We start from the raw sequence: 15990 nt of genomic DNA, 5'->3' as shown, positions 1-15990 counted from the left end.
TGGTCTTTCTCTGAAGTCAAACCAGAGACTCTTAGGAGGCCTGCTGGGTCAGACAGACAACAGTCCAAAAATGATCCAGAGACTCTTAGGAGGCCTGCTGGGTCAGACAGACAACAGTTCAAAAATGATCCAGAGAGTCATCAACAACCTGAAGAAGATGAACAGTAAAGATATCTCTCCTGACAGAAGCATCAACATCTTCCACTGTCTGACGGAGATGAAGGACCTTTCAGTCCATCAGGAGATCCAAGAGTTCCTGAAGTCAGAGAGCAGATCAGAGAAGAAACTCTCTGACATCCACTGCTCTGCTCTGGCCTACATGCTGCAGATGTCCGAGGAGGTTCTGGATGAGTTGGACCTGAAGAAGTACAAGACATCAGAGCAGGGACAAAGGAGACTGATTCCAGCTGTGAGGAACTGCAGGAAGGCAAAGTAAGTCCAGATATGATGAACATTATAAATCAGTGTCATGTACTAATTGACTTATCTTAATATAAACTAAACATAATCCTCTCTGTTCACTAAAAACTGTTCCTTTGTTAATGTTCAGGAGAAACAGTCAGTCGTAGTTGTTTTCACACCTGATGTTTTTTATCTTTTTGTCCTGAGTTCATAAATATCTTTAATAGTTTTTTTGTGAACACATTCAGGAGAGAATTCCCAAAGAAGTGACTGAGATGTGTGATAGTGTTAATCCCTGAAAAGAGAGATATCAGGTGCTGTGAGCGCCCCCTTCCAGCCTCTGCAGGCATTACCAATCAATCATGAGCATCATCTCTGAACAGCTCATTCAGAGAGATCATTCTGCAGCAGTCTCTGTATTTTCACGTTTATAGAAGTGAGCCAGATGAGAATGAGATGGTCCTCCTCCAGAGTTACTGTTCAATGAGTTTCAAATGGTTTTCTACTGCAGAGTCCTCTGAATAGATCACACTTCAGATCACAGACTATAGATGAAGAATATTTGAGAGGAAGGAGGCTACACGAGTTCCAGGGAATAAGTCCAACTCAGTGGTTTGTCTGTAAGGACCAAAGAGCTCAGATCTTTCCAGTCCAATCGATTATTCTCCAGTTTTTAACTGGTTTTCTGTCAGAGGACAAAGAGTAACACGTCATCAATCTTCACATCATAATCCAAATCACAGATCAGATGTAACACAGGCTAATGTTCATCTATGAAACATACTACAGAATTAAAGATATGACTTAACAACAACCAAAGTAAATCAGTAGATAAATAAATGAACTCATTCACTGCTACTTATTGGACTTCAACAAAGGAAACTTCCATCTTAAGCTCACAGTCCAAACTATCAGGATTGATGAGGCATTCACATGCAGTCAGCTCCATTGTTCCCAAAGAGTTCACAGCAGGTGAGCTGCTGCCTTTATCAGCTCTGAAGCTCCGCCCATCCAGGAAACATAAAGCCAGGTAGAGGAGAGTGAGAGAAGGAGGGGGGATTTTACACCATAGACATGATGTCCTCCTAAATAAAACTCCATTAGTTTCCATTCATCCGTAACATATAGTGAATGATTGACAGGTGAAGAATGTGCAGGTTTGAAAACCAGTGATGAGACTTTTTGTGTCAGTGACAGATTCCACTGATGTGTAAAGTTAAGTCCAAACAGGACAAACTGTTTAATCATCAGATGTGAGATGTGAATATCAAACTCTTCTTTTATAAGTCATGTTTCTCTATTTTATGTGTCACTACAGACTTTCTAACTGTGGACTCTCAGAGACTCACTGTGACGTCGTGGCCTCAGCTCTGAAGTCCAACCCCTCCCATCTCAGAGAGCTGGACCTGAGAGAGAACAACCTGCAGGATTCAGGAGTGAAGCTGCTGTGTGAGGGACTGCAGAGTCCAAACTGCAGACTGGAGACTCTGATGTAAGATCACTGACTGTAATATTTATATGAATTTCATCACATATTTTGTTCGTCCAGGCACATTTATAAATCTTTGTTTAAACATGCAATACAAAAAATAATCATAAATAACGGATGATATGTTATGAAGAGAAAACGATCATTAAATTAAGAAAGTAAATAAATAGAATGGGGGGGTCCTTCAGTCCTCTCTGAATTTAATTAAATGTATTTACATGTTATTATTCCACTGCATCGTTTCCTTTACTCATTTACTCCAGTTACTCATGAAGTCATCGTCTAAACGTGATTCTTTACATTTCTTTAGCTTCTGCAGCTGTTACCTTCCATGCATTAATAGATGCAGATGTATCATCCAATCAGCTCCCTGTCATTTGCTTTCATGCAGCTATGTGTATTATTTTGTACAAGTATTTATCCCCTTCTTCTCTATTCCTGCTGGAGCGATACCAACTATTTGTTTTATTTTTATTGAAGCTTTTATTTAAGCAGGTTGGTCCCATTGAGATAAAGAACCTCTTTTTTCACAGGAGACCTGGTCGAGACAGGCAGCAGCAAAAACACAAAGTTACAGACACAAAGGGAGACAAAGGACAATTTACAAAACACAATATTTAACAATATGATAGAACCATCTATGAGTCAAATCTGGGAGTCAGTAGCTCAAGCAGTCAAACTAAAACCATGTGCATCCTGTAGAATCTGCTTCCAGGTCTTTCATTTTAGATTTAAAAACCTTCAAGGACTCCATTCTGCAACAGATTCCAGGCTGAGGGTGCAGAAAACACAAAAGCACTTTTACTAATTTCTGTTTGAGCGTTTGGAACAGAGAGCATGAAAAGGTCCTGAGAACACAAAGAATACTGTCCAGTACTTTTCTGTGTGATAAAAACACAGAGACAGTGAGGAAGCAGACCAAGAATGACCTTCTACTGTATATAAAGGTGTACCAGTGTAAGAGCCTACGAGTCACCAGAGCACGCCATCCAACCCGAGAGTACATGTAGAATAAGAAGTGGATGAAGCCGTTTCTATAAATATTATTTGTAATCTTCTCCTGAACAAATCCCCAAAACCTTCCCAACACGGGACAAGAGTCAAAGATATGCTGATGATTGTCTTTCTGATCCCCACACTTCCTCCAGCAGGCTCTACTTCCTGATCAAATGTCTTTTGTATTCAGTTTGTATCTATTTTAGAGTTCTGCAGAGATCTGTTTCTTAAAAGTACATTTAAAAATGTATTTAGTTGATGTGGATCCTTCCAAATGTCTGAACAGTTTGTAGAGTGAGTCAAAGGAGAGAAATGAAATCTGTGATGGGATCGTTTTCTGTCTTCACAGACTCAACATTGTGCTCCATCAGTCAGAGTGTAACAGTCTGAATGTTGTTGTAGTACCAAACAGCTCCACCAGGTGGAGCCTCTGTTCTGTTCTGAGTGTGTGATAGAAAGAGTTGTTGGTCTCTGACATCCATCTTCATGTGTGTGAGACGGTGAGAGGACTCTGACCCTCAGTGAGGAGTTGGTGCAGGTCACGTCTTTATATCACTGCTCATGTTTGATGAGTGAATATAGAGCCGTAGAGACCTGGCTCTGTGTGCTCCATATCAAGTCTTGGAGAATTAAAGTGCTGTGTGGAAATCCCCACTCTGCTGTCTGTCAGCTATCGGATGCTAACCAACTATCCAGGGACTTCTGCTAAAGGCTACCTGCTGCTAGCTTCTCCCACTGCAGCAGCCACGTGACCTGATGATGTCAGTGATGATGTCACTGGTCCAGAGTGAACTCATTCGTCCTCTCTTTCATACCGTTCATGTGTTTTATGATCTTATATCAAAACAAACTCTGTGATTTAAACGTACTGTGAGGAGGTTTGATCTGCTGATGAAACACACTCAAAGTAATCTGGATTTCTCTTGATGATTGTCTAAAGTCAATGAGACCACCAACATTATAAAGTCCTTTTGAAAGTCTGCCTGTTTCCAGCTGCTCGCTGTCACATGAGGAGAATCACAGGACGTTGTCTGGAAAAGCCTTTCTTTACATTTCCTACAGAAGAGATTCACACTGACTTGTAGTTTGTAGAGTTCAAAGAAAGCAGGAGGAGTTTTTAGTGAGGGAATACTGTACAGGACAAGATCAGTAAAGAGAGAAGAGGTTTCACTTTGTCCACAGGGGGGCGCCAAAACAGACACGTAATGAAAGTTCCTCACAGGAGCTTTGAGTGTTTGAATCTAAGAAGGATCAGGAAGAACTAAAGTATTAATGCATCCTAATAAAGTCCTTCAATGTTGGAATGAACAGATGATGATCACATCAGTGTGTTCATGTGGACAACATCACACATTCATGTATAAAGCTCAAGTCATCTACATTTACTTCTTTTATTCTTTATTCAGATTGAGGGGCTGCAGTTTGTCAAAGATCAGCTGTTCTTCTCTGGCCTCAGCTCTGAAGTCCAACCCCTCCCATCTCAGAGAGCTGGACCTGAGCAGGAACAAGCTGCAGGATTCAGGAGTGAAGCTGCTGTGTGATTATCTGCAGAGTCCAAACTGCAGACTGGAGACTCTGAGGTCAGATCACTGACTGTGTCATTCATTTGAATCATTTCAATCCACATCCTCCATTGTTGCACATTTCAGGATTTATATGTTTTCAGTTTTTGTCTAAATTTGAATCTTAGGAAATTAAGTTACTTTGGAGATTTTTGTTGTTGAATGATTTTGAGATTTGATGTGAAAATGTTTTTGTGACTCTGTGAAGTAAAGTTGAACAAGGTGCACATGAAGCCTCTGGTTTCCTCTGGTTCTGTTAAGAAGTAAAATCATGAAAACTTGTGATTGAATAATGTGTGATTTGATAAATGTAGTAACATCACAGAGCTGACTGAGATCAGCAGCCTGTTCTTCATCTGTGCACATGAACAGCTGGATGAATGTTGAGCTGACATTTGGAGGATTTAGATTTAGTGAATACACAATCAGAAATGATCCTCTAATCATTTAGAGAAAACTTGATTCATCAGGACAAAGTGATGTTGAGATACTCATCACAACCTGAACACATGTGACTGGATTACACATTATTATTTTTATACTTAATTTTATACTTATTTTTATTTGTATTCTGTATTCAGATTGAAGGAGTGCAGATTGTCAGAGATCAGCTGTTCTTCTCTGGCCTCAGCTCTGAAGTCCAACCCCTCCCATCTCAGAGAGCTGGACCTGAGAAACAACAAGCTGCAGGATTCAGGAGTGAAGCTGCTGTGTGAGGGACTGCAGAGTCCAAACTGCAGACTGGAGACTCTGAGGTCAGATCACTGACTGTAGTATTTATATGAATTTCATCACATATTTTATTCATTCAGGCACATTTATCAATCTTTTTTTAAACATACAATACAAAAAATAATAATAAAGAACAGAGGATATGTTACGCAGAGAAAAAGATCATTAAATGAAGATTAAGAAAGAAAATAGATAGAATGGGGAGGTCCTTCAGTCCTCTCTTAATTTAATTAAATCTATATATTTAACCGGGCACATCTGCCCTTCACAGCAGCTGGCTGGTTAAGTTAACCCTTCGACTCTGCATTGTGTATAGAGTAACGAGCGGGAGGCTTGCTTGTCTTTTTGCGCTGCAGATTATTGTCACGACAGGTCTGAATGGGAAAAGAGTAAATGCTGGTCATTCATTTGGCTGTAAAATCGAACACATTCAGCACACTATAAAACAAATTCAACACAAGGCGAGTTAGCTAACTCATTTGTGTACAATGTTGTCATGGTTGTTAAGTCTATGTTATATACTGGAGGTCGTAGGGGGCGCACTTGAGTGTGCTAAGAGTTGGTATTGTTTGTACTTTGTGTCGAAGAAGAGTGGAAGTAAACGTGATGTATGAAGCGCAGTCTAAGTTGTAGTTATTGAACTAACATTGGTAGCAGAGGATGGCCGCTGGCAATTACAAAGTACCACCACCATTTGATGAGAAGATGTCATACGAAAGTTGGAAGTTGAAATTTGGAGGCTAGTTACCGACTTGGAGAAGAAGAAGCAGGCATTGGCACTAGCCTTGTCGCTAACCGGAAGAGCGAGGGATAGCACGCTGGAAATCGCTGCGGAGGACTTAAATAAGGATGATGGAATGACTAAACTTCTAACAAAATTGGACTCTGTGTTTTTAAAAGAGGAAAAAGATCAACAGTACTAGGCATACTTGGAGTTTGACCGGATAACGAGGGAAAATACCATTCCGATGGCTGATTACATTGTCGAGTTTGAACGTAAATACAACAGACTGAGTAAGTTTAATATAAAGCTTCCAGACGCCGTATTAGCTTTCAAGCTACTAGACACGGCGGGACTTAGTGTTAAATACAAAAAATTAGCACTTACAGCATGTCCAAGCCTTTCATTTGTTAACATGAAGTCAGCTTTGAAGAGAATCTTTGGCGATAGCGCGCCACAAGAGGGCGCCAGTGAACAAAGAACGAGTGTAGACGCTGACTCTGCTTCCTTCACAAGATTTCCCGGCAAGAGAGAAGGTAAACAAAGTCAACAAGCAACTGTGCAAGGCACAAATCTAGTGGACAGATACGGGAGACGAACCAGATGTGCAATCTGCCAAAGCACATATCACTGGGCAAAAGATTGTCCACATAAAAATGAACATGCTAAATTAACAGAGGATAACATCGTGACAGATGCTGTTGAAGAGTGTAACATTACATTATTGTCAAAAGAATCACTCACTGACACAGAAATTTTCATGGTAGAATCTTTAGGCTCAGCTGTAATTGGCACAGCCTGCACCAGAACTGTGTGGTGAAAAATGGCTGGATCATTACCTCAGTGGACTAAAACAGAGTCAGTTACAGAAAATTACGGATGCAAAGAGTGCACGATCGTTCAAGTTTGGCGATGGTAGAGTTGTTCATTCTGCAACGAAAGTGACAATCCCAGCCATGATTGGACAAACTAGATGTAAAATTGAGACTGAAGTTGTCCCTGTTGATATTCCATTGCTTTTGAGCAAAACCTCACTGAAGAGAGCAAGCGCAGTTTTGGACATTGAAAATGATAAAGCCACAATGTTCAAGCAACCAGTCAAACTTGAATTAACATCTTCAGGACACTATTGTGTAAACATAACAGATGATAGTGCACTGGATGAGAGTGAAATTCCAAATGAGGAGGAAATCCTTACTGTGACAGAAAACATGACAACAAAGGACAAACGGAAAGTTTTATTACAGCTACACAAGCAATTTGGACATGCCTCAGCCGTCAGACTTCAAAAACTACTGGCCTGCTCAGGTAATAATGATGATGAATGCAACACAATTCTCAATGACATTGTCAAAAACTGTGAGACATGCATTAAACATAGCAGACCACAACCTAAGCCAGTGGTAGGTTTGCCCATGGCCTCAAACTATAATGAGACGAACTAGATTCAAGGATTCAAGGTTGTTTATTGTCAAATATGCTCCATGTTAAACATACAGCACAGATGAAATTGCAATCCCCCCAACCCCCGTGCAAACCTGCAGTGCAAAAAAAGAGCACTAAAAAACTAGCAATAAAAAACAATACTATAAAACAGATAACTTAACTAAAGACATTTGGACAACAAATAACGAACGACAGACAATCGACAGACAAGGGCACTTGTGAGTAATTCACCATGAGGTAGTAGTATGTAAATAAATTAAAATATTTACAATATAAACAGAGTGCAGATTAAGCTAAAAAGTGAGGTAGTGCGTTGAAAGGTGGCAAATGATGCAAATAGCAAAAACAGTAAAATGGCTGTGCAGAGTTTTTAGGGTGCGTGAATTAGTGGAGCACGCGGGGGGTGGAGGTGGAGGGGGGTGAAGACAGATGCAGTAGGGGTGGACTGTGGCAGGGTGCAGGGGGGGGGAGGAGGGCAAAGGGGGAAGGAGGCAGAGGGGGTGAGGAGGCAGAGAGGGGGGGAGGCAGAGGGTGGGAGGAGGGCTGAGGGGACGAATGGGGGGGAGAGCAGGGAGGGAGTTAAGTCTCCTGACAGCCTGGTGGAAAAGACTGTTCTTGAGCCTGCTGGTTCGAGCACGGAGACTCTGCAGTCTCCTCCCAGATGGCAGCAGGCTGAGGAGGCTGTGAGACGGGTGGGTGGGGTCACCTGCAATCCTGGTGGCTTTGCGGGTGAGACGTGTGTTGTAGATGTCCAGAAGGGGGGGAAGAGAGACACCAGGAGTCAGGAGTGTGGTATCTGCATGCTATCAATCATTTTACACGTTTTAGTGCAGGGAGCATTGTCACCTCCAAGAAACCAAGAGAGATTGTGAAGCACTTTATTCACTGTTGGAAAAGTTTTCATGGCCCTCCATGCAGACTGTTTAGTGACAATGGCGGTGAATTCAACAGTGAGCAGATGAGAGACATGGCTTCCTCTTGGAAGTGCCTTCCTCTTGGAAAGGCACTTCCTCTTGGAAAGGCACAATCAGACACTCACTGAAATCTTGCTAAAAGTAAAAAAGGACAATGCATGTGACTGGAAGACAGCCCTAGATTGGGCTTTGATGGCAAAAAACTCTTTGCACAATGTACATGGTTACAGTCCTTACCAATTAGTGTTTGGGCAGAACCCAAATCTGCCTTCAGTGCTCACTGATCAACCCCCAGCTCTACAGGGCACCAACATGAGCATGTGGATATCCCAGAACGTCACAGTGTTACATGCTGCCAGGAAGGCATTTGCAGAGGCTGAATGCTCTGAGAGGATCAGAAGAGCACTTCGAAAAACAACTGCGGCCCACTGATGATCGATATGAAATGGGACAAAGTCTACTACAAGCGGGTAGATTGTACTGAATAGAAGGGTCCTGGTGTAGTCATCGGCCAAGATGGAGCAGTAATATTTGCCAGGCACGGAGGCACCTATGTTCGTGTACATCACTCCAGGCTTCGAAAGGTAGATGATCACCAAACAATGCTTGGGGAAGTGGATAATCAGATGGAGGTAACTGAAACTCACAACACCTTACCTGAAACTGACCCAATTGACGACTTTGACACTGACAATGAAATTCAAGAAGTACCGACTGCAAATGGTGACTCCCTTCAGACAGCAGTAGAGTCTAGAGGGGACGAGCATGGTAGCTGTTCTGACACAACACAAACACACCCAATTGACACTTTGGAAAGCCTGCAGCTGAAACCTGGACATGTGATTACCTTCACAGACAATGATACTGGTCAAACACACAGTGGGAAAATCCTCAGCCGGGCAGGAAAGGCAACAGGTAAACACAAATACTGGTACAATCTACAGTACACAGGGCCTGAAGAAATTGCTAACACAACAGCCTCAGTTAACCTGGGACAAGTGAATGATCTTCAGGTAGTTGTGCTCAAAGCACAATTATGCACTGACAGCCACAAAGATGAAATACTCATTGTGAACGATGACATTTTCATACATGCCAAACATGCTGAGCTCAACAACTGGAAGAAGAATAAAGTGTTTGAATAGGTGGAAGATGAGGGACAGAAATGTATCTCTACAAGGTGGGTTTGCACCCTCAAGGAAACATCTGATGGTGTTGTACCAAAAGCTAGGTTAGTTGCAAGGGGCTTTGAAGAAATGAACACTCAAGAACTCCAAAAAGACTCTCCTACCTGTGCCTCAGAGGCTCTAAAAATGATAATGGCTGTCATATGCCAAAATAAGTGGCCACTGAACTCCATGGACATCAAAGCGGCCTTTCTACAAGGTACAGAGTTGGCTCGAAATGTGTACATCAAGCCTCCCCAAGAAGCCCAGAGGCAAGGCCATCTTTGGAAGTTTAAGAAGTGTGTTTATGGTCTCGCAGATGCTTCTCTGTATTGGTATAACAGGGTTAAAGACACTATGCAGAAGCTGGGAGCCACTGTGTCACAAGTTGATCCAGCAGTGTTCTATTGGCTGGATGACTCCTGCAATGTGATTGGGATTCTTGCTTGTCATGTGGATGATTTCATTTGGGGGGGTACAAAGACATTCTCAACAACAGTCATCCCTCACTTTAAAGCTGTTTTCCAGGTTGGACGTGAAGAACACACCAGCTTCAGCTACATCGGGATGGATAAATCTGCAGCCCATTCATGTGGACCCCACCAGAGCAACAGAGAGAGAGGCACCTTTAACAGAAACTGAAACTGAGATGCTAAAGTCAAAGATTGGTCAAATATTGTGGGTAGCAAGGCAGAGCAGACCCGACGTTTTGTGTGACATTTCCCTGCTGGCATCTGGTACAAAACATGCCACTATTCAAACCCTGCACAGTGCAAACAAACTAATCAGAAAACTGAAATCACAAGACGTGACCTTGAGGTTTCAGCACCTTGGAAAAGACAGCTCCCTTAAACTGGTGGTGTTTAGTGATTCCTCAATGGGTAACTTCCCTGATGGAGGCACTCAAGGGGGACACCTCATCATGCTGATGGGAGAGAATGGAAAATTCTCCTCTTTATGTTGCCGATCAAAAAGAATCAGGAGAGTTGTCCGCAGCACTTTAGCAGGAGAGTCTTTAGCACTTGCAGATGGCATTTACAGTGCAGTTTTCCTTGCCACTCTTTTCTCAGAGCTCATCACAGGTGATCACAAACACTTGCTTATTGTGTGTATAACAGATAATTACTCTCTTTTGGATGCCGTAAAATCTACCAAATCAGTCACTGAGAAGAGACTCCACCTCGAAATCAGCAGCATCAAGGAGCTCATCCACTCCAAGGTCGTCCAGCAGGTTAAATGGTCCGCTACGAAAGAGCAGCTTGCTGACTGTTTAACAAAAAAGGGGACCTCTGCACTCATTTTTTCTGAAAGCTCTCAGCAAAGGTGTATGGTGACTTCCAGGCTAAATGGACTACAAAGAAGGAGCTTTTCCCACATACAGTGTTACTAAAGTTGCAACTATAAAGCTGTGGTCATCTGTTAACAGTATAGGAAATAGAAATGCTTAGTTCCTTTCAAGTTTTTTAGACTTTTTCTTTAAAGAGAAAAGGGAGTTTGTTAAGTCAATGTTATATACTGGTGGTGGGAAGTAGGGAGCACACTTGAGTGTGGTAAGAGTTGGTATTGTTTGTACTTTGTGTCGAAGAACAGTGGAAGAAAACGTGATGTATGAAGCGCAGTCTAAGTTGTAGTTATTGAACTAACAATGGTAACATGATATCTCACAGAAAATACAAACAATAATCTAATGAAATAATACACATACACATCACAGTGTATTTATGTAACCACACGTGCTAATACAGACATTAATACACAATATTTGTATATTGCGCTGCGCACTGCAACTTACCCCGGCACGTCTCTCAGAGAATGATACAGCACTCAGTTACCATTGTGTATATATACTCAACCTGAGGGAGGGCGACATTGAGCCAATGATAAAAAAAACCAAGTCTGATATGCAAGTGGAACAACACAATAAAAACTCTGTTACACATACATGTTATTATTCCACTCCATCGTTTCCTTTTCTCATTTACTCCAGTTACTCATAAAGTCATCTTCTCTGTTTCTTAGTCTAAACGTGATTCTTTACATTTCTTTAACTTCTGCAGCTGTTACCTTCCATGCATTAATAGATGCAGATGTATCATCCAATCAGCTCCCTGTCATTTGCTTTCATGCAGCGATGTGTATTATTGTGTACAAGTATTTATCCCCTTCTTCTCTATCCCTGCTGGAGCGATACCAACTATTTATTCAAGCTTTTATTTACCAGTTTGGTCCCATTGAGATTACACATTCATGTATAAATCTCACTGTCATCTACATTTACTTCTTTTATTCTTTATTCAGATTGATGGGCTGCAGTTTGTCAAAGATCAGCTGTTCTTCTCTGGCCTCAGCTCTGAAGTCCAACCCCTCCCATCTCAAAGAGCTGGACCTGAGCAGGAACAAGAACCTGCAGGATTCAGGAGTGAAGCTGCTGTGTGAGGGACTGCAGAGTCCAAACTGCAGACTGGACACTCTGATGTAAGATCACTCACTGTAATATTCATATGAATTTCATCACATATTTTGTTCATCCAGGCACATTTATAAATCTGTTTTTAAAAATACAATACACAAAATAATAATAAAGAACTGAGGATATGTTATGAAGAGAAAGAGATCATTAAATTAAAAAAGAAAAGAAATAAAATGGGGGGGTCCTGCAGTCCTCTCTTAATTTAATTAAATCTATATACATGTTATTATTCCACTCCATTGTTTCCTTTACTCATTTACTCCAGTTACTCATGAAGTCATCTTCTCTGTTTCTTAGTCTAAATGTGATTCTTTACATTTCTTTAACTTCTTCAGCTGATAGCTTCCATGCATTAATAGATGGAGATTTATCATCCAATCAGCTCCCTGTCATTTGCTTTCATGCAGCTATGTGTATTATTGTGTACAAGTATTTATCCCCTTCTTCTCTATTCCTGCTGGAGCGATACCAACTATTTGTTTTATTTTTATTGAAGCTTTTATTTAAGCAGGTTGGTCCCATTGAGATTAAAAACCTCTTTTTTCACAGGAGACCTGGTCGAGACAGGCAGCAGCAAAAACACAAAGTTACAGACACAAAGGGAGACAAAGGACAATTTACAAAACACAATATTTAACAATATGATAGAACCATCTATGAGTCAAATCTGGGAGTCAGTAGCTCAAGCAGTCAAACTAAAACCATGTGCATCCTGTAGAATCTGCTTCCAGGTCTTTCATTTTAGATTTAAAAACCTTCAAGGACTCCATTCTGCAACAGATTCCAGGCTGAGGGTGCAGAAAACACAAAAGCACTTTTACTAATTTCTGTTTGAGCGTTTGGAACAGAGAGCATGAAAAGGTCCTGAGAACACAAAGAATACTGTCCAGTACTTTTCTGTGTGATAAAAACACAGAGATAGTGAGGAAGCAGACCAAGAATGACCTTCTACTGTATATAAAGGTGTACCAGTGTAAGAGCCTACGGGTCACCAGAGCACGCCATCCAACCCGAGAGTACATGTAGAATATGAAGTGGATGAAGCCATTTCTGTAAATATTAATATTTGTAATCTTCTCCTGAACAAATCCCCAAAACCTTCCCAACACGGGACAAGAGTCAAAGATATGCTGATGATTGTCTTCCTGATCCCCACACTTCCTCCAGCAGGCTCTACTTCCTGATCAAATGTCTTTTGTATTACGTTTGTATCTATTTTAGAGTTCTGCAGAGATCTGTTTCTTAAAAGTACATTTAAAAATGTATTTAGTTGATGTGGATCCTTCCACATGTCTGAACAGTTTGTAGAGTGAGTCAAAGGAGAGAAATGAAATCTGTGATGGGATCGTTTTCTGTCTTCACAGACTCAACATTGTGCTCCATCAGTCAGAGTGTAACAGTCTGAATGTTGTTGTAGTACCAAACAGCTCCATCAGGTGGAGCCTCTGTTCTGTTCTGAGTGTGTGATAGAAAGAGTTGATGATCTCTGACATCCATCTTCATGTGTGTGAGATGGTGAGAGGACTCTGACCCTCAGCGAGGAGTTGGTGCAGGTCACGTCTTTATATCACTGCTCATGTTTGATGAGTGAATATAGAGCCGTAGAGACCTGGCTCTGTGTGCTCCATATCAAGTCTTGATGATGATGATGATCACATCAGTGTGTTCATGTGGACAACATCACACATTCATGTATAAAGCTGTCACTGTCATCTACATTTACTTCTTTTATTCTTTATTCAGATTGAGTCTCTGCAGTTTGTCAGAGATCAGCTGTTCTTCTCTCGTCTCAGCTCTGAAGTCCAACCCCTCCCATCTCAGAGAGCTGAACCTGAGTGGGAACAACCTGCAGGATTCAGGAGTGAAGCTGCTGTGTGATTATCTGCAGAGTCCAAACTGCAGACTGGAGACTCTGATGTAAGATCACTGATGGTGTCATTCATTTGGATCATTTTAATCCACATCCTCCATTGTTGCACATTTCAGGATTTATATGTTTTCAGTTTTTGTCTGAATTTGAATCTTGTGATCTTAAATTATTTTGGAGATTTTTCTTTTTTCCACGTTGTTGAATAATTTAGAGATGTGATGTGAAAATGTTTTTGTGACTCTGTGAAGTAAAATTGAACAAGGTGCACATGAAGCCTCTGTTTAGAAATGAAATCATGATTCGATAATGTGTGATTTGATAAATGTAGTAACATCACAGAGCTGACTGAGATCAGCAGCCTGTTCTTCATCTGTGCACATGAACAGCTGGATGAATGTTGAGCTGACATTTGGAGGATTTAGATTTAGTGAATACACAATCAGAAATGATCCTCTAATCATTTAGAGAAAACTTGATTCATCAGGACAAAGTGATGTTGAGATACTCATCACAACCTGAACACATGTGACTGGATTATACATTATTAGGGACTGAAGCACTGACCAGTGCGAAGGACCCTATTGAAACTCAAAAGATTATTTTTATTATTTTTATTTTTATTTTTTTCGGTCCGCCTCTTTGGAGCCATTTTTGACGGCTCGAACGTGAATGAAATGAATTAACTCCTACAAAAGCGTTTATGCCATTGACACAAAGTCAGTGTTGGTGTTTTCTTAACATGTTGAAGATCTCTTGTTGTGCTCTGCTCGTTATTTCATCAAAGGGCTTGGCCATACGGACGCGTTGTTCGTCACAAACAGGAGGTAGTTTGTTATGAGGCTTAATATAGTCATACATTCATCAAACATTAGATACATGATCCCAGTGGAAAATTAAAACTACACATGTTGGTAGAAAAGTGGGCGTGGCTAGATGACTGTGGCGCCCCCTTGAAATGTTCAAAAAGGCCTCCCCATTGAGGTTTTTTTGTCCTACATGCATGTAATTTTTTATGCTCATTAGGTATGTCAGGACCTACATAAAATCCTCTTACACCCATAGTCAATACTAAACTACCATAGTTTTTTTGAATGCAAGAAAAATGGCCGAAATTCGCGTTTCACAGGTGACCTATTTGAAGGAACTCCTCCAAAAGCGTTTATCGTAAACTCAGTGTCAGTGTGTTCTACACATGTTGAAGATCTCTCGTTGTGCTCTGCACGTTATTTCCTCAAAGGGCGTGGTCATGGCGTGGCGTGGCACCTCTTTTTCACCTTCAAAAATAAGGCAATGCTTCCATCTTGTGGTAAAAACAGGAAATCACAGCGCAGAAAAACTGAAGTGCCTGTAATTCTTCTGTAGCATGGTGTATCTGGCTCAATTTTAAACCTACAGCGGATATATAGATATCTAATGAAAGTCTGTGAAGTCCTGCATCCAATGCTACCAAACATGACATGGCATCATGTCAGGAACAGGGGTTAATAATGCCCTAAATTCAAGATACGTTCAATAGGCACTTTTGCTCCTTTACACAAATCAAAGCGTAAGACCTGTTGCTTGGCCACATGTTGCGGCTGCACTCCCGCAGTCGCACTCTCGCGGTCGCGACACACACCGACATGCATGGGGTGCTTCGGTCCCTTCATCACCGCTTGCAGTTTTAATTTTTATTCTTCTTTTCTTTTATTCTTTATTCAGATTGATAAACTGCAGGTTATCAGATATCAGCTGTTCTTTTCTGGCCTCAGCTCTGAAGTCCAACCCCTCCCATCTCAGAGAGCTGGACCTGACCTGGAACTACCTGCAGGATTCAGACGTGAAGCCGCTGTGTGATCTTCAAGAGAATCCAAACTATCGACTGGAGACCCTGAGGTCAGTCTCTCTGTGTTCTTTAGTAAACCCTCCACATGTTTGAATGTATTTATTAATAGGGACAATAATTCAACAGTCTCAATACAAAGCATGAAGCTGATGAGCTGCATAAAGAGTTTATAGCTGTTGTTAATTCCCAGCTCGTGTCTCTAGTTGGTCCTTTGTGTAAACAAACACATTAAACTCCAACACTTCTTGAGGATCCATTAAAATACATGAACCACAATATGACAATTACAAATGTGTTGTAACGTGAGTAGTGTTAGTTCATGTTAAACCTAACTAGGTTAATCAAAGTTTAGCCTACAAACCACTAGGGGGAGTTTGTTGTTTATATTACTAGTCTT

General features: G+C 41.2%; 1 protein-coding gene and 1 long non-coding RNA gene across 2 annotated transcripts in view; one reads left to right on the top strand and one right to left on the bottom strand.

Moving 5' to 3' along the window:
• The window catches only part of LOC306836863 (protein NLRC3-like), a 103620-nt gene that overhangs the window by 62418 nt on the left and 25212 nt on the right, over positions 1-15990 (top strand). Inside the window, exons 9-10 of the mRNA XM_079364205.1 lie at positions 5031-5204; positions 13642-13815. Coding sequence (XP_079220331.1) covers positions 5031-5204; positions 13642-13815 — 348 coding nt within the window. The remainder of the gene's footprint in view (positions 1-5030; positions 5205-13641; positions 13816-15990) is intronic.
• Positions 1-15990, bottom strand: part of LOC306836867 — a 34467-nt gene that overhangs the window by 8614 nt on the left and 9863 nt on the right. The window lies entirely within an intron of this gene.

Source organism: Symphodus melops, assembly GCF_947650265.1.
Source record: "Symphodus melops genome assembly, chromosome: 16".
Lineage (NCBI taxonomy): Eukaryota > Metazoa > Chordata > Actinopteri > Labriformes > Labridae > Symphodus > Symphodus melops.
The sequence above is the reverse complement of the archived record's forward strand: the minus strand, read 5'-3'. Positions and strand labels throughout refer to the sequence as shown.